Raw genomic sequence first — 18,992 nt, 5'->3', positions numbered from 1 at the left:
ATGAGTTTGGTTTTCTGGGTTAGCGCATAGCGAGGGCACTGGAAACAGTCACGTAAACCTTTCAAAAGCTAGGGGCCTTGCGCCTCATTTACATTGCGATGGACGGGATGATTCGTTGACGCACCGCAGCTTGGGTGCCAGTTACACAGCAGCAACCTTGACACTGGGGCTATGATCTTGGGTACCACAGTAATGCATATAATTTGGAGCTGCAACAAAACATGTTGGCTTTTACTTTGATCTTGTTCTCTTGTTCCAGTTTTGTCGCCAGTCAAGTCGTCCCACACAGGTGTGCGAGCTGTCCAGGGCCTCTGCCCGTCAATCTCTGACATCTAGTCCTGTAGGGAACCACTCTCTGATCACTCTACACAATACAGTACAGCTTCGAAGGCGCTTTTGGCTCGTGGTCTCCTTTCTCATCTGCCGTAAAGCCTTGCGACAGGCTCGAGCACTGGTCAAGCCCCAGGATACGTAGGTGGATCGTCAGGGACGGCGAGTTGACTTAGCGAATTTCTGTGGCTGGCTGTCAAAACCCGCCACTGCACAACCGTCAGCTTACTAGGACTACCACAAACGCTACTCTCACAATAGGTAGGCGCCTCGGAGGTACCTGAAGCCGTGCATTAGTCTACGACGTTACAGTAAAAGGGCATCCCCTTCGAGACTGCTCTTGCGACCACCTCAAGCGAAGGATCTCCTATTGAAATTGCGGGGGCTGAAATGATCGCTCACCCCAGATCACGACGTGCCCCTTTCTTCGTGGCGGCTGCGGTCGCCCGACGATAAGCATGGAGAGAACCGGGCGGCCACCGAAGCTTGACTTTTTGAAAGTGATCGTCTCAAGGATCCTACCCGGTAGATAAGGCCCACTTGAACCTCATGCGGTAGAAGTCAATCCGGATGCTGGTTCTGCGAGTCGCGCCTTGCGACCTCATCTCGCACCGCAAATTTCGCTACACCCACACAATCTACATAGTGCGTGCGGCCTTGCCTTTTACAGTACGTACTCTATCTACTTCGTAGAAGGGGTTTTTATACGACAACCGCTGGAGAGACCGACTCCCGAATCTAGAACCACAGTCCGTTGGTCATGGCTTGCGGCACCGGTCGGCCTTTCTGGCTATCTTTCAAGAATGAACCCATGGCTCTCGGGCTCAGCCGCCAACCATCCCCATGGGACACGCGACACCGGTCCAATAGCCCATCGTGCCAAAGGGTTTGAGAACTACTCCGGACTTGTAGTAACTTTTCCCTGCATCTTGTCCCCGTCGCCCGCAATCTCGGTAGGCCCGGGACGTGCAAGCAGGCAAGCACTAAGTACAGAGTAGCGTCCTGCTACAGTAACATGGGCGCATCAGCAAGATTCAGAAGCAGTCGCACTTTACACGGTAGTGCTGGAATCCTCACCATCACGCGGAGTACACACTTGCCCGCGTGCTGCTTGCTGCGAGGTGACGCCAATGCTCAATATTGCTGAACAGTTTGTGGAACCTTCGCAATGCTCGGTTCACAACACGGAGACTTATGTCTCCTCCCATGCAGGGGAACGCCGCCGCCTGCGAGAGTGTGACTGGTAGGAGACTCTTTTGCCATCGTCCGGCGAGATCGTCTGGCACGCCTGGTCAACGAAGTACCCTGACGTGCCTGAGTGATGGGACCCGACAATGCCGAAACTGCTCAAAGGGTTCTGTCAGCTGAAGAAGAAGCTTAAAACATATGTGGCCTCCTTGTACGAATTATGTTGCACAACTATGCGCGGCTCCTCTGCGATGACCACTACATGCCTATGTTTATGAAGGTTTCTGAGATTGACATGTTGCAGAGCAAAGCCGAAACCGCCTTCGAGACCGGTCAGTACCGGCCTGTTTGGTGGCCGCACCGCAGATTCACACTGTACTCCCCTTGTCTCTCGGATCCTGCCCTGTCGAGCCTGTGCGCAACCAGAGCGACGCCGACTTTGCATGGGAGGGCGCTGAGCTTTGTCCGCTCTGCGCTCAGATACATGGATACATGACTCGTATACACGACTCTGCGCCCTGCATTGTCGCTCCTGATCCAACAGATATCTTCTGGCGCAGCGGACGGCCATCGACGCCAGGATGGCGTGGCACCTGATCCGAAGGGAGAAGACGTCAAGCTTTGGCCAGAACCGACTAAACCAGGCAAGAGATATTGGGTACCGGGTGACTGCCTACTACGCACACAGGCCGAGCTCAAGTCCAGGGGCTCTACAGGTGAGTCAACCACTGTCCACCGTGCTTACGATCATTCCCTGCAGAGCCTCCTTCGTAGGAGCCACTCCATCCGGGTCCAGCAAATCCGGTCACGAGCTCCTGTCAATCGTGGGTCTCGTGCGCATGAAGAAATATCTACCACTACACGACGATATCCTCCTAGGTCAACATGTCCAGGATACACAATTGGAGCCGCCCAATATTGTATCGCACATCGCGTCCATTGGCTGCATTGACCACATCCATGCTCCGAACACAGACACAACTCCGGGAATAGGACAGCTGGGATTATCAGCAGCCATCTGGTTCTGGCGGCCGTGCCGCTCCCGAACGCTTCCTATCAAGCAGGATGAGCCACGTGTCCCAACACGAGCAAGGTGAGGGCGTGGGCGAGCACGAAAGCACGGCCCGGGGGAAGGCTTGAAGTCTGTGTCGTGTCGGTTCGTCGATCTGCGCAGATACACACCCTAAGAAACTCGAGTTGCCTGATTTGGTGGGCCTTGCGACAGACTACAAGTACACAGTACACAGTAGACACGCGAGCATAAAGGATGCGAACGGGCGGACCGTGTGAGCAGGACGGGAATAGAACCCGCGGAGTGCTTCAGTCCTGGAATGCCCGTGCAAACGCTGATCCATGTGGCCTGACCACCAAGCAATTTGCAACGGGCGATGTCGTCGATGCCTTCTCCGGGTACGGAATGTCCAAGCGGCGCAGCTCGAGTGGTCTGTGTACGTGTCACAAGTCAATGGGGATGGACTGTATAATAACGATCGGGGATGCAGATCGGGCCACACAACAAGAGTCACTGGGATCTGGAATTCCTGGAGCCTTCTCCCCTTAGCGAACTATTGCCCAGCAGGTTGTTATCGCCAGGCATGGTCTTGGACATCAGGGGGGCGCTGTCTGACAGGGAATCAAGATCATGCTGTTTTTTTCGGATTGCTTGCCAGATGGACAGCCTGGCCCATCTGGTGCATTGATATCCTGATGACACCACGGTACATGCGCCCATGCCTCTCTGGCCGGTTTCCATACCAAAAACTGCTCGGAGCATAGACCCTCGGTGTACGTTTCTTGCGAGACCTTCCACCGTCCCAAGTCCCAGCCCCCCCATCATAAGTCATCCCATTGATTCCATCAGGGTTCGTTCCTCGTAGCTTTTGTCGTTCTCCGTTGATAGGCCCAAGCGTGGCCTGTGTCATATCCCTTCATACGCCCGACCGTGCCATGTACTGTATCCGGCCGAAATATCGAGGGCGCGACTTTTCCGGCATGCAAACGTGTAGATCCGTCCTCGTTCACTAATCGTACTTTCCGTGTCATACTGCGTAGGCAGTCATATAACATAACCCATCGCTGTGAGGTTTCGCCCGGGACCAGCCCTGCGCTGCTCAAAACAGCGGTCCGACACATGAGATTGACCCCGAAGAAAGCAGTAATATCAGATATCCCGTTGTTCCTATTCAATACCCATTGAAGTTGAGCCCGAAAATTTTTGATCAACCCGGTCGGCCCCGTGTGGAGATGTGATCATTCGGATCCAATGGTCACTGAAGACAAGCTGAAAACGTTTGATCAACTCGGTCGTGCCGCATGTGTAGTTGCGATCGTTAAAATACGAGACCAGCTCGGAACCGCCACAATTCGTCATAGGGAGAGTCAGTGCTCTTTCCTCGCCCCGATGAGGTCCCAGACGAATTGTCCAACGGTTGCATCCTTACTCTTCTTTTGCAGTCCCCAAGAACGCTGAGAGCTCGTCGTGTTTGTGCGCTTCCTCTTGCACGTTGAAGGTGGCGTCGCGTCAGTGGTATCCGAGCGTCGTGCTGACGTTGAGATGTTCCTGGTGCTGGCCTTCTTCCGGAGTTTAAGAGGAGTCTGAGATTTGATTGCCCCAGGCTCCAATATAGCAACCGGGGCCCGATCAATGCCACTAACGACAGCAAAAGTAGGACTCCCCGGTGGTGTACCCGCTGCCTGCGTCCTGTGTCCCACTTCTGTGATATAACGTTCGGCGGCACGGAGATCTGTGAAGCTCTTCTTGATACGTTCAAAAGCGGATTTGCCACGTCTGCCGTCGTCATCGTCCCACTCAATGTAGGAGACCTCTTGCGAGCCTGTGGGATACTGAGGTAGATGTATTGTTGTGGCAGTCACGTCTGGGAAGGGTGTTGGCCGAGATGCAAACCTTCTTGAAGGGTCGGCTGACGATTTCACTCGGTCAGTTCTCCGGGTTTGACGGGTAGGTGGGTTACGCGATGGTGAAAAGAAGTCGCGGATGCGTGTGTCGTACATATTACCATCAATTGGCTTTCCAGGAGCGATCCCCATTTTGCTGCCGGAAGGATTCATGAGAGACCTTTTCGATTGCTCCTCCGGAGAGCTTATGACGGTGCAAGGAGATCTATCTGTGCCGAAGGATGATTGAGAGTAGTCCGACGCAGTCAAGGACGGGACTGGAGTGACCGGTCTTGTAGAAGGACACGATATGCTTGCACTTGAAAATGACACTTCCTGCAGCTGAGCAGACAAGCTGTGTAAGTGTTGTCGGTTTGCACTTCTGTCAGGGATTGTATTGGTCATGTGCTCTCTGGGTGGCGTGGGCGTTGATGACAACCGACACTCGACTCTGCCGGCATCCGAAGGCGGTAGCTGACTCAGTTGAGGAGCTGGCGGAAGCAAGCTTGCAGGCCGGTCATGGCATTGTCCAGAGACCCATTCACCAAAGGCGACCAGAGTAGCGACAGAATTCCGCTCGGTGCCTTCCCTGGAATAGCTGCTGGTATAAGTCGGTTGAGATGAAGACTCGCTTGCCCATTGGGCCAACATCTCTTCCGGATAAAGCGACGCTGACGGAACTCGATGCAAGAGAAGCGAACCGCAAGGCCTTAGAATTGGAGAGTCATAGAGATCTTGAGAGGACGTAGCCCTCTCAGCTGGTGATTGCTCATATGTGAAATGTGGATTCATATTGATTTTTGGGTGGTGCGTGTGGCGGAATTCGTTAGGTATATAGTGGCAGGTGTCCGGCATTCTTTCTGCAGATCCAGGCTCTTGTGCAGAGAAAGATGTAGATAGGCCCGTGGATGTAGCTTCTATCCAGAATCAAGGGGCAATTGTAGACCTGGTGGCCATGAAAGGAACAAGGTCCAGGTGATCAAGTCTTTTTGTGGAAGTTGTACCGTGCACAGAATCACATAATGTCAGGTTTCGCAAAGATCTATTCTGGCCGGGTTGTATCCTATATTAGACAGATCGAGGCTCAGAGTGAGCAAAGGCCAACCCTGGACTCCTGGGCTGTCAAGATGCCATGCGGATCGTAGAATGCATCTCATGGAGAACCGGCAACTCGTTCCGGACAGGCGAGGATTGCGGTTGGATGTCTGGAGTCTGTGGTAGGAGGATGCCCTTTGGGTAGATACCGTGCTGAAGTGTTTTCAGACCCTTGATGACCGCGCAGACTGGTCACGCAACAGACACAGACCTACCCAGGGTGACCTGGAAGTAAGAAGAGGAGTCTGGAGCAGCCCTAAGGGTCCTCCAGTGACAGCAGTGGGACCACATACCCAATGCTCCGTGCATAGAATTGAGGACGTACGGTGAGTAACGCGAAGCACCTGCATTGACAAGGTGGCGATCTCGGTTTAGAAGGAAGTGCGACAGAGGCTTGTTCCGAATTACCTTTGCTTATCAGTCACATATTCGACTAAGTTACCGACGGACCCTGAAACGTCAGTGACTGCGTTGGCGACAGAGCGCGGATGCAGAGGGAGAATGGTAAGGAAGTCGGACAGTCTGGCTCCAGATTTGACAGCAGCAGGACGGGGCTGATGAGGCTCACATACCTTGTCACGCCGTTGGGACCATAGACGAACCCCCTTGCGTCGCCTTTCAATCGAACTGCGCAGCAAGCACTGACTCGAACGTGAGAGGGGATATATCCGACAAGCTAGAGCATTTGCTCATTGACCATATCCAAACACTTCCGGATTGGTGGGGACTGAGCTTTTCAGCAGCAAACATGGCTAGGAATCGGGTCGAAGAAACACATGATCATGGCGACTTATCTTCCGCGAAAAGCAAAAGGAGTATCGATTGGCATTTCAGGAGTCATGCAGACTACTGTTCTTAGATCACTTCGGAGCTTGAAGTCAAGGGGTGGCGAAATGATGTCGGATGAGGCTGACGCGTTGACAGATACATAGACTCGACATCCGCCCGACGAAGCCAAGGGTCTAGTGTACCAGACGTGCGGCGTCCGACGAGCTACTGGACCCAAAGGTCACATGCATAGGTAGCGTCTTACGAGACGTTATTCTGCTTCTTAGCGGACTCGGATCCTTGTCGAGCTGGAAAGATGATACTGTGGTAGATATTCTCGAGATCAGCCTTGAGGTGGCGAGAGACATCCGGATAGCAACAACTCTAATCTTTGAAGATGGAGAATCCAAGCGTGAGATCTCGTTTCACACGGCAGCATACGGCACGACGGAAGGGTGCGTTCCTCCAACAGGGGTCCAACCTTGATGCTGCCGGCTCTTGCTTGAAGGCTTGTCGTTGATGGCTTTGCCTGTTGCTGATTCGTGGTGTCATGCCGGTCCTCGACCAATCCCATGCAGAAGGCCGCTCCCAAGAGACCGTGGCCAACAGCAAAGACAGCTCTCATGAGTGCTGTGCCTGGTTCCTGGACAGATGGTGGGGTCGGCAAACACCCTTTGCCGCAATACCACAGTAAGTCGCTCGCTTGATTTCCTCTTCTGAATCCAAACATGCTTGAAGTCGCTCGCTTCCTGAGACTCGGGAAGCGGACGAGCTTGGGAGCATCGCTTGCGGCAACGAGGCGGCGACGGTGCGGAGGCTGTGGCTGCTGGGTCCTGGTCTTGTGTAAGGTACTAGGCCAGGATCAGGGAATGAGGCGCTGAGATGACGATGTCGCGAGCTTGCCAGCTCATCGCTTGTGCCCAGCCACTCCATATCGCAAACAGCGTCGCGCAACCCACAACGATCGCACTCTCAGCCAGAAAATTCGAGACTATGGCCAGCACGTCGCAGCAGGCTTGGATGAGCCATTCTTCAAGCGTGTGTATCCGATTCTAGTCCCTGGTTGTCGGTAGCAGGCATCACTCGCATTTTCCGCCCAATTTCTGGAAAGTGGAATCTCAGGGCCGGCTCAGGTGCGACTCATCCTCGGATGAAAGCGAATCTGATGCTGCGTTCTGCGTCGGATCGCTTGCGCCTTCAACCCAGCTACTGTACTGGATTCATTGTCACCTGCTGCAGCTCCGACATCTTGGAGGCTGCGTGTCAACGGTTGTGGCCTGAGTAAATCGAGAGTAAGCCGTTGAACAGATCATTGGATTTGGCCGCCTCTAGCAATCGCATGATTCGGCGTCCTCCATCACCACACATTTGTACACAGCTCGCTGTTCGTCCAAACCCAGCAGCACACCGTCTATGTCTTTAACCGCCATTTCCAATTCATCCAGCTCGTTCGAGACGCGACTGCGCCGCAACTGTGACGCGCGACTCTGCTTCGTTTCGCTTGAAGCCCAACCTCCATGATTTCAAGATTTGACCAGCCACCACCTCGACCACCACCCGCACAACTACCATCTCACCACGTCAATGCCTCTGCTGCTGCTCCTACACACCCTACCTGGCTCCATAGCTGCTTAGCCTCTTTCTCTCCGCCTCTCCCTCTGGCGGCATCTCCAACACCATCAGCCTGGCGCTTCAGGCGCATCCCGCACATTGTCCCAAGACCCCGACCTCGTCCTCCACACAGTCTTCGAGGTGTCTCTCCCCGAACATCCTCGCTTTGACGACCTTTACGAGTACTACGACCCCGAACGAGACCCCGACCCATTACCCCAACGCCAGCAAAAGAGATCAACACCGCTTTCCCAGCGACGTCCTCAATCCTCCTCATCCAGCGGTGCTCGGTCTCTGAGAAGAACTCCGAGACTACAAGAGAGACGAGCGCCAGTGCCGACGAGGTCACCTCTCCGCGCGAGAAGGTCACAGTCTCTCTCTGCCACACCGGCAGTGCGCTTTGACGAGTCCGGCTCTACAAGCCCCAGCGTTTTCCGGCGACTGGTCTCTGGGGACGACTATCGACCTCAGAGGACACTTCACATCTCGCGACATACCCACGACGCTATCCTTTTTGCCCTGGAAGCCATCCGTAGGGGTGATGGTGTCAATGCGCAGCCACTGACTGCTGATCTACTCGAAGAAGAGGCTCGAATGTCAGATTTGGCCAGGGGCGCTCTGCCCAGCACCGCTGCTGCATCTGGTCGACCTCAGAATGGCGGTGCAACTCGTGCAGCTCCGGCTGCTGGAACTGGTCCGGTTCCTACCGAACCCCCACGATATCGTACTCCCACAGATGTCATGCGAGAACGAAGAGCACGGGAAGCTCGCAAAGCCGAGGAGGCAGCGGCTAGATTGCGTCAAGAGGACGAAGCAAGAAGACTACAAGAGCAGCAAGCTGTTGGCGTTGGGGTGGATAGCACACGAAGACCTCAAGCCCGGATACCTAGTCAACCTGGTCAAACCGCCCAAACCTACGACATAGGCGGCCCTCCGGCCGCTGCGTCGTCTGCCCGAAGACAGGAAAATATACCACCAATCCACGCCGCCACGAGGAATCCCGGCCGTCCCGCTCAACCAGTACCTACAGATCCCAGACTTCCTGCCGCCACCGAGCGTAACCGCACTGAAGCTTACGAGCAGCTCAACATCCCTGCCCCAGCTAAACCAACCGAAGCAAGAGCCGCACAACAACCTCAATCACATTCGAGAGCTCAACCGCCTCCTCAGCCGGTTCAGCAACCCGGCGCTCAGGCCGCAGGAGCAGGAGGCCGAAGTCGTTTCCCAAATGCTTTTGAGCGATGGGAAGATCTGTCCGCTCATTGGGAGGGTATCGTCTCATCTTTCATTCATCGGATGGAGGAGAACGCCAACGAATTAGCCGGAAAGCCCATCGACCGACAGATGGCCCGTCAGATCGATGATTTATCCCGAGCCGGTGCCAATCTGTTTCATGCTGTCGTGGAGCTGCAACGGCTCCGAGCCTCTTCTGAACGCAAGTTCCAGCGGTGGTTCTTCGAGACTCGGCACGAGCAGGAACAAGCCCAAGAACGACAAGCACAGCTTGAAAACCAACTACGTGCAGAGCGAGAAGCTCGGACGGTTAGTTCCACTTCCATAGAACAGGTTCGCGCCGACAAGACAAAGGCCGAAGAGCTAGTTCGGGAGATGCGGCGGGAGTTACAGATCAGCAAAGAAGAAGCCCGGCGTGCCTGGGAAGAGCTGGGAAGGCGAGAGCAGGAGGAGCGTGAAAGAACCATTGCCCTGCGAAGCGGCGAGCCTACCCTAATCGGCGGTGTGCAGGTCGTCCCTATGCAAGGTCTTCCAAGCCGACAGGGGACGCTTCAGCGACCACAAACCAGAGATGGGCCGACTGCTGGTGCAGGACCAACGGCTATGTCCGGTCAGCAGCCGCCACAACGACCTGGTTCCCGCCAGACGACAACAACATCACTTGACTCACCAGGAGAAGAAAATCGGCAGTTTTCATATCGTCCTGAAACAGGCACCTCTCCCACGGTGACTGACCCTTTCACGGAATCATCTCGGCAGCAAGGTCAGCTTCGTCGCGAACCTGATACTCAATTCTACACTACGCCTCCACGTCCTACACAGCCCGCCACGAGTGGTGCTGCGATGTCCGCCGCGCGAGCAGCCGCAACGAGCGGAGCGTCTCCCGGCCGCGTTGGTGAACAGCCGCGATACTACCAGACTGCAACCGCGACGACCAATGCTCAAATGTCTGGCGCGTTACCAACACCTGCTCGCCAAGGCACTGGGGCCACAGATACATCGTACTTCGCGTCCAACGCTTCCGTAGCGCCATCAGAAGAAGAATACCACATCAACCCCGACGGTAGCTACACCCGCGATGCACAAGGTCGCCGCATCCCATACCGCCAACCACTCGGACGCAGCCCTCCGGGGCCAGCAGAGCAGGAGCAGGAGGAGGAGGGCGAGGTCTCCGAAGAAATGTCCGAAGAGGACGACGACCATGCTGCCGATGCCGAACGCGAGAGAATGTACGCTGCCCAGTACCGCCAATCACACGGTCAACAAGGCCTTCCTCCTACAACGAATGGGAACATGCCTCGAACAACCTCGGCTGCACTGCCGCCCATCCCTCAAGGCGCAATCTACGAGGGAGAGGGCTATGGGGATGACCCTACGGTCCCCACCCCACCTGCAGTAACCCAAGCCATGTCTAGGTGGGAGAACTTGCAGGGTCGCACGCACGGGCATCCCACCCGCTTGAGCGATATCATCGAAGAGCAAACGGCGCGGACGAGTCCGTCGAGGACGAGCTACGTTTCTGGGAGCGGAGTCTTACCCGGAGAGCCGGGTACCGGGCGCGCTCCGTCGAGTGAGAACACTTCGAGGCGATGAGGATGTGCGTTTCACACCTTCCCAGTATTGCATTCAAGGCACCAAGGAGCCAAGCCCAGGTCCTGCCCCCCTTTATCCCTGAAACCAGCAACCAAAATTCTGTATTCAGTCGGCGGCACATCTCTTCCATCTCGTCCTGCACCCACAAAACAAACTTTCCCATTTCGGCTCTCCAAAACATGTGCCATAGACATACATAATCAGTCAGCACTCTAATCAACGGGATATCTCGCGAACTTTGATTCATACCGTGTACAACACTCAGCTACCTCTCAGCTAATGAATGCACATACATACGGGGGCTGAAACACGGCACTGGCAAGACCAGAGAAAGCGGGACGTTTGGAGGAAGAGACGCACATCCAGAATTCAGGAGTTGATTCACCCCAAAATTCCTTTTCAGTAAGCTTAGGGTGTCTTACACACTGTTCATAGCAAGCGAGGGCGCAAATGGTTCTAGCGTGGGTCCTTTGTGTGTCGCAGAGTCTAAACCCAAGGACATTCAATTTCGGTGTTATTTCAAGAGGACCTGAAAGGTTAGCCCGACCGCCTTTTGTTCCTCCAAGCTGGAATCTCCTCGTTCGTGCTTTCCCACAAGCTCATTTGAGTGATCCAAGACGGTGTTTCCACGGGTTGCTCATGGTGGTACAGTACATGACTCGCTTGATAAGTTCCCTGCCGTCGCTGCCCGTGGCCATGCCCGGGCCCCTGTACCATTGTTGGTGTACCCAATGGAGGGATTCGCTTCTTACAGGCTCTTGTCTCTCCAACTCGACATCCGTCCGTCGCGGTTCTTCCCTCTGGTTTGTTGCCATGTGTTATCCTGTACAATTTTGTCCGCATGGTGTTATCCTCTCCATTATCAAAGACCCACGAACTTGTTCATTCACGACGAAGGTGTCCAAGCATCCGGGTTCGACTCAATGTAGGGCTGGGTAATACACCAACAAGTTTGGTGGAATGGATTGAACAGAGCCGGTGTTGGGTCGCCGCCATTGTTGAAACATGTCATAGATGCACAAGCTTCAGCTGTCATTTTCGCGTTCATCAGGTCAGGTTGAATAAGGTCTCGGGCAATAAGGCCGGGAACTGCGTCTGGCCTTCGTGTCAGGAGTGTCTCGTCTGCGCCATTGAACAAGCACGCGCACGTGCCGTCGGTGCTCTTGACCATCCTCATGTGGTAGAAGGGACAAGCATAATTGCAGTTGACGCGCCAGATCTGTCGCTTCACTGGTCGGACATATTCAATGTTGTCAGTCCCACTACGTCTTGTGGCTCCAGATGACAAAGTGGTGAGTGCCAAAGCCGTACTCTGGGTGGTGTTCATCTTGTCGATGTCGATGACCAGGTTGTTGCCCACCACTGAATAGATACTGCCGTCGCTGAGCTTCTGAATCCAATAGGTGACGATGTGTGGCTGATACATGTTGACGGCAATGCATTCACAATCAGCTACCACGGTCTGAGGCTGTCCTTGCCCTTGGTTCATGACCAGCGGCACCAGGCCAAGATTGGGCTGAGGGTCCACCAGTCCGATGGCGCCGCAAGGAAGGGATGTGCTGGCGTTGACGACGAGGGTGTAAGCCACTGGGCCGGCAAGCTGCAGATGGACCCTGATCACGCCGTCAGGGAAATAGGGGATCATGGAGCTGACCGTTGCCGTGTTCTGGGGTTGGGCGGACAATGCCTGCTGGATGAGTTCCGGGGTGATGTCTTGTTTCGGTGGAGGAATGAATGTCGGGACTGGATCTGGCGGTGCCTGCCGTCGGTGCAAACCATGTATAGCCTGCTGGTCGGCTTCGACAAGCGTGCTGTAGACTTCATCATCTTTCTTGTGCCAATCTTCCATCGTGTCGCAGTAGCAGGAGTTCGAGAGTACTGAGTAGAAAGGTTCCTGGTCGCCTTCGCATTGCAGCCCCGCGCATGGTGCGGTGAACTTGGCGTAGTCAGTACTGAGGCGAAGCAGATGGACGGTGGCTTACAAGAGGAGTTGGGCAGGAGCAGGCAAACGAAGATAGTTCGAACTTCGCCACCCCAGAGAGACAGCTCTTAGACGAGCACAACTGATCAAGCGCTGTGAAGAACTGGTCCTGAACAACGCGGAGCGTTCTGTTCATTCTTGTCGGTGCGGCGGCTGACTGTCCGGCAAGCCATGCTGTGACGAGAAGTGACGGTCTGGGGAGCATCTTGGCTGGACGCTTGCTCTCCTGGAGATCCAAGGGAAATAGGGTACACTAAGAATGCAGGGCGATATGGAGTGCAAGAAATAATCAATAATAGAGTGCTCCAGGTCCAAAGAATTGAAGGTGAGAGACAATCGCAAAGTGAAGAGTCGAAAAGATACTGCCGCACCTCGTGGGGAGGCGACGTCGAAGTGCACCTACCTGATCTCACATATTGCCATGAAAAGTGCAGCAGCGAGACAGACACCACTGTTTAACACAATGCACCTGCCTCGCCGTACCTATGCATTTGATATCCATTTGAAGGTTGGAGAAGGGAGCAGCCTCGGAAGAAGACTTCCGACATGAAGCGTGCTGTTTACTACCTGTCTACAGCACAGGGTCGAGCTTCGAGAAAGTACCCTCGTGTGGGTCAGTACGCAGTATGCACAACAGGTGAAAGGTGTGAATGGGAAGGTTACCGGAGGGGTTGGCCAGACAGTGCCAAGGGCTGTTACGGAGCATCCCCCCTTTTGTAAGATACCGTATTGTTTATAGGCCTCCGTAAATGCTACAGTGTATCCTTGAAGTCGTCTAATGAACCACGCCTTGTGGTCCCTCGCCGCGTTACACAGCCAGTACAATAATGCACAGGAGACACCTTCAACGGCGTAGAGCATGGTGCAAACAGGTTAACGATTTTTTGATACGCAAAAGAGAGCGTCGCTGCTCATACCTGGCATTAGTTCAGCGCCAAGTTTCATTTGGCGACTTCAAGGTACACGGTAGTATATCGTTGCTGGAATTCATTATGTCCTCCAATTGAGTCACAAAGGAAACCAGCAGGATGCGGATGCAAGCGCCAAGGGGGCGAGGCTGCGCTAGACTGGAAACAGATTAGGACGAGGCGCGGCGTCTCTTGCTGGCTGCAACAGAAGGTGATCATCGTCACGACGCAACAACGCACACTCAGCAGCCTCAAGCGATGGGCTAAACCCTCCACTAGCCAGTGATCATCGCAGCTACCAACATGAAGGCCTTGACCAAACCAAGTTCCTCGTGTCTTTAGCGTTACCTTGACGATGTGTTTCACTCTGGTTGCTCGACTTTTCTGCTGGGAGGCTGGGAATCCTCACAGCCCCAACCACCGCATCGTCAATTTAACCGCGAGCACAACGGCTGCCATCCCAGCCTCATCTGCAACTCATGCTTCTTAATTCTCCGATGGCCGCTGCAAACTTCGTGCCCACGTTCTCCTCCGTCTCCAGCAACGTGCGTTCATTTGCGTTTTGTTTTGTTGCTGCTTTCTGCCCATGATACATCTCTGGAGTAATGAACCTAGTTACCGAGGACATCGCTCACATTCACACAGTCAAGCAAGCCACGCCTCAGTACATCAAGTCCGACTCTCTGAAATCATCCTCTGCGACCAACGAGTACTTTTCTGACTATGCTTCCGACGCCGCCAGTCAAATATCCCACGGCGGCCAAGGTTACGAGACACCTCCCTCGAGAATCTCTACTCCACTTGTACAGCAGAACCCCGTCGACTCCGAGATGACACTCCCCGCCAGAGCCGGCGTCGCACAGCCTGCTCCCCTCAACATCAGACGCAGTCAAAACGGAGGACCACAAAACCCCGGCATGCTTTCAACTTTTGACGAGATGAGCCCTCCAACTCCGGACGTGGACGATACCCCATATATCAGATTCGCCATTGAGCAGCTGACAAGAGACGAGGATGTATTGGGGAGAGGCAGAGACAGTGCGGATCCTGATCAACTGCCACTGGTTTCACCAGCACCTCATCCAGTTGCCTCCGAAGAGAGTTCACAAACATCAACTCCACCTCCATCTATCCCGCCTCCGCCTCCGCCCCGGGCTCCGCAGTCCGCCTCTCCGCGACCGCTGTCGCAGATAAATCGGAAGCCTGTCCCTCAAGAGGTCATGCTTCCTGTGGATCTGTCGAAAGACCTACGGATGCGACTCGGCTTTGTACCACTACCATTACGACTTCCTATACTCGCACTATACCTACTATTATGCCTTTTAATCATTGCCGCCCTAATATTCAGTCTCATATTCGCCGGCACGAATCATGCGCTCTTCGACTACGATGGAAATGCAACAGCGCGATACTTTGTCTTTCAATACCTGCCTCAACTGATTGGCATCCTCCTAATCCTGTGGCTGTTTGTAATCGAAGCGGCAATGTACCGATCTCTGCCTTACTACAACATGGGACCCAGTCAACGCAATTCCTGGGTCTTGCAAGACATGCACATCCTGCCCGCCAACTTCGTCTTACCAGATCTAACATTTTTCCGGAATCGCGAACCATGGCTGGGAGTCGCCTTCTTCATCTTTTGGATTGCGAACTTCACGGTGCCTCTGCTGGCTTGTCTGTACCAAACCCAATGGATTACAGACGACGGCCCAGCTCGCTTCCGCTGGACAGCGGTTCGAGGCGTCGGCTGGACGTTAGTGGCATTGTACGTCCTCCTCTGCCTTGCGCTGCTCTATTGCGCTTTTCGATTCCGACGGAGCGAGTCGAATCTGCTTTGGGATCCGACTTCATTGGCAGACCTCATCTGCTTGTTCCGGCAATCAAATGTGGGCTCGGATTTTGAGCAAACCGAAATATCACCAGAGCCAAATGCACAGATTCCACCAAGAAACCTCCGTCTCGGGTTCTTCACCACTTCTGGGAGACCAGACGTTTTTCATGGTGTTGGAGAGGAATACGCACCCATTAAACGACTGTCATTCCAGCCTCACGCAGCAAAAGATGCACCCCTGGCTAGCGAGTCCATCGACCTTGAAGCTCAGCGCCTGTCCTATGGCTCGGGATTTGCTCGCAACATACACTCGCCTTTCGTCCGATATCGGTGGGTGCCGTGGTTTCTGCGCGACTCAACTGTGCTGGCCTGGATTGTAGCTGCCATTCTGCTGGTCATCGCCTTCCTGGCTGTCAGCTTTGTCAACCGAGCAGTCCAAGACGGCTTCGATCCTCAACTCCCATCCCTGACCGACTCAAGTGGCTTCTCTCCAGCCAACTTCCTCTACAGCTTTGTCCCAGCGTTCCTCGGGATGTTCCTCTTCCTTGCCTGGCAACCCATCGATATGTACTATCGCGCAGTCCAGCCATTCCGCAATATGTCACAACCAGCCGGAGCCACTGCACGCCACTCGTTGTTGCTGTCCTATCCAGCTTATGGACATCTTGGCGTCGTGACGCGGGCTTTGATCAACAGGGATTACAAGGTGGCATATGTCACCTTCATATCAATCCTTTCATTGTCTATACCGGTTCTGGCTGGTGGGGTATTTACTGCTATTTACTTCTCCTCGGACAACAGGGTCAGAATTGTCGCCAGCATGCCGGGCTACTATGCTCTCTGCGTCCTGGTTACAGTCTACGCCCTCTCATACCTCACCATTTGGCCAACAAGAAAACGCTACCTGCCCCACAACATCAACACCATTGCTGCTCTATTGAGTTGGCTCTATGCGAGTCCTTTGCTCGGCGACGTGGCTTTGCAGAACATTGAAACCAAGGGGGAGCTAGTCGACAGGCTTACAGGCTCGACATTCACTGCAGCTGCATTGACGGGTGATGGTGATTCCGATGAGAAACGTCAGCGTCCTCGAAGAGGAGTTCGCCGTCTCGAAGCAAATGCTGGCTTAAGGTATGCTTTCGGCATCTTTGTGGGACGAGATACGAAAGAACACCTTGGTATCGATCGGCTTCAAAGGCCAGGCAGCCGGGAGATGCTTGTTGTGCCGACTTCACAACAGCATGAAAAACAAGTCGACTAACCTGCGTCACGAGCCTACGGCCTTCCAGCTGACCAGCATGATTGGGACTGAATTTCCAGGCTGGACGATAGCATTCTACACTATACGACATTTAATGCGAAACATGTACACCATATTGTCATATGGTGGTTTACCGGTAATGGAAAAGTTATGTTACTTTATGGAATACACCATGGAGATGGCGGCTTCGTCGTCTACTGGAGATGGAATGCAATGATCATGGTAATGCAAAAGCATGTGGACGAAGATATGCGGGTTTACACCAAACAATGTACAGATACACCTGAGATACCCAACACTGATATTGATGATACCTTGTTCAGTCCGCCTTTGTTCGCTCCACTCGCTCTACACGACCGTGTGGCACCATCGTTCAATGAAGCCCATGCATTCATTCATATCGAGCTGATTCTACAATTAGGCTTTCAGTCTGGTCAGAGACCGATGCCCTTGTCTCCTTGGCCAGAGCTGGACCTTGTTAGCACGACGACGGGGCTGGATAAAGCGGAAGCGTCTTCGGAAACTGTTCAATTACGACGGGCGTGGAACTGATATATGTTCAGGGCTTTCCCAATGGCCCAGCCACAGTTCGTTGGTGATTAGTGCTTTTAGCTAAAGTACAAAGTGAGTGGCATTTTTACGAACTCTGTCGCGTGAACCGTTAATCACTTCGACAATGGTCGTTTGTGCTTTTCATGCCTTCTTTGGAGCCAAGTCCATGTTGATGGTGATGGTCTTCGCTTGGAGGTAACCTCTCAGCCCCTCATACCCGCTCTCTCGGCCATGGCCAGACTGCTTGTAGCCTCCAAAGGGCGTCTGTGGCGATACCTTGTATGCTTGGTTGACTCCCACGTTTCCAGCTTCAATCTTCGATGCGACACGTAGAGCTCGAGCGATATCGGAGGTAAAGATGGATGCTGCAGAAGTTAGCATGTAAAGGTGCGCCGAGGACCATCACACTTACATCCCAGGCCATAGGTCGTGTCGTTTGCCAACGCTATCACCTCCTCTTCCGACTTGAAAGTCCTGACAGATATCACGGGTCCGAAAATCTCATCTGTGAAAACCCGGCTCTTGACGTCAGGATTGAGAAGTACAGTCGGTTGCACGAACGTCCCTTTTGCGCCTAGCCTGTCCCCGCCGGTCAGGACTTGGATACCCTCGGCCTTGCCGTCGTTTAGGAAACTCATCACACGGTCGAATTGCTTCTTATCGGCCAATGGGCCAAACGCAGTCTCTTCCAACGACGGGTCGCCCATCTTCTTGGCCGCATCTTCAAAGGCCTTTTTGATGCCCTCGATGAATTTTGGAGCGATGCCTTCTTGGACGAAGACCCTCGAGGAGGCGAAGCACACCTGGCCCGAGTTTCGCAAGAAGCCGGTGGAGTTGTGCAGAAGCGCGTTGTCCAGGTCGGCGTCGTCGAAAATCATAGCAGGCGATTTGCCTCCTAGTTCGAGCGAGACGTGCTTCATGTTGCTCTTTGCCGCGGCTATGGTTACAGCGCGCCCACCAGCAGCTGAACCGGTGAAGGCAATCTTGGCAATCTCCATGTGGGAGGCTAGCATCGCTCCCACGGACGCTGCGCCGACAACGACATTGATAACCCCGGGGGGGAATCCGGCCTCTTTGACAAGCTCTCCATAGAGACAAGCGCCCAGTGGCGACTTCTCGCTCGGCTTGAAGATGAATGTGTTCCCAGCCGCAAGGGCCGCGGCCATCTTCCAAGACGCCAAGGCATGAGTGCCATTCCATGCCGCAATGCCGGCGCAGACTCCGAGCGGCTCGTACGCGACGATCTTGTATGAACCGTCTCCTTCAGGCGGGTAGCTTTCACCTGCGATTTTGCCCGCAAAGCCGGCGTAGTATCGCCAGGTTGCAGCGGGGCCGTGTACGAACCCTTTGGCAAGGGTGATAGGTTGGCCCATACAGATACTTTCCAGCTTCGCGATGCGCTCAGCATTCGCATCGAGAAGATCCGCAAACTTGTTCATAATGCTTGCACGCTTGGCACCCGGAGTGGACGACCATCCTGGGAATGCGGCTTTGGCAGCAGCAACAGCTCGATCAACATCTGCCTCTGAGGCCACCTGAACTTTGTCCGTGACCAGGGTGTCGTCGTTCGGATTGTAGATAGACAGTGTCTCCCCCGAAGACGATTTGACGTACTGGCCAAGTCACCACAAATGAATCGCTAATTTGATGAGAGGAGTGGGGCGTCCTACCTCGCCATTGATAAAGAGATCGGTCTGGTATGCCATATTCTCTAATGTCTCCTGAGGTGACGATAAGGCTTGAGAA

The 18,992-nt window shown here is 54.1% G+C and overlaps 5 protein-coding genes across 5 annotated transcripts; 2 read left to right on the top strand and 3 right to left on the bottom strand.

The window, feature by feature from the left end:
* Positions 1 to 3,897: 3,897 nt before the first annotated feature.
* On the bottom strand, positions 3,898 to 4,566 carry A1O7_00031 (uncharacterized protein; the record flags this gene model as incomplete). The annotated part of the gene is made up of 1 exon (XM_007754073.1): positions 3,898 to 4,566. One exon carries the CDS (start codon positions 4,564 to 4,566, stop codon positions 3,898 to 3,900), a length of 669 nt encoding a protein of 222 aa, XP_007752263.1.
* A 3,915-nt stretch (positions 4,567 to 8,481) lies between these two features.
* On the top strand, positions 8,482 to 10,713 carry A1O7_00030 (uncharacterized protein; the record flags this gene model as incomplete). Its single annotated transcript, XM_007754072.1, has 1 exon — positions 8,482 to 10,713. One exon carries the CDS (start codon positions 8,482 to 8,484, stop codon positions 10,711 to 10,713), a length of 2,232 nt encoding a protein of 743 aa, XP_007752262.1.
* An 886-nt stretch (positions 10,714 to 11,599) lies between these two features.
* Positions 11,600 to 12,562, bottom strand: A1O7_00029 (uncharacterized protein; the record flags this gene model as incomplete). The annotated part of the gene is made up of 1 exon (XM_007754071.1): positions 11,600 to 12,562. One exon carries the CDS (start codon positions 12,560 to 12,562, stop codon positions 11,600 to 11,602), a length of 963 nt encoding a protein of 320 aa, XP_007752261.1.
* A 1,645-nt stretch (positions 12,563 to 14,207) lies between these two features.
* A1O7_00028 (uncharacterized protein) lies at positions 14,208 to 16,694 on the top strand (the record flags this gene model as incomplete). Its single annotated transcript, XM_007754070.1, has 1 exon — positions 14,208 to 16,694. One exon carries the CDS (start codon positions 14,208 to 14,210, stop codon positions 16,692 to 16,694), a length of 2,487 nt encoding a protein of 828 aa, XP_007752260.1.
* Positions 16,695 to 17,387: 693 nt separating this feature from the next.
* Positions 17,388 to 18,952, bottom strand: A1O7_00027 (uncharacterized protein; the record flags this gene model as incomplete). Its single annotated transcript, XM_007754069.1, has 3 exons — positions 17,388 to 17,611; positions 17,659 to 18,859; positions 18,917 to 18,952. The coding sequence occupies 3 exons, from the start codon at positions 18,950 to 18,952 to the stop codon at positions 17,388 to 17,390; spliced, it is 1,461 nt and encodes a 486-aa protein (XP_007752259.1).
* Between the last annotated feature and the right edge of the window lie 40 nt (positions 18,953 to 18,992).

This window comes from Cladophialophora yegresii (genome assembly GCF_000585515.1).
Source record: "Cladophialophora yegresii CBS 114405 chromosome Unknown aczIN-supercont1.1, whole genome shotgun sequence".
Lineage (NCBI taxonomy): Eukaryota > Fungi > Ascomycota > Eurotiomycetes > Chaetothyriales > Herpotrichiellaceae > Cladophialophora > Cladophialophora yegresii.
The sequence above is the reverse complement of the archived record's forward strand: the minus strand, read 5'-3'. Positions and strand labels throughout refer to the sequence as shown.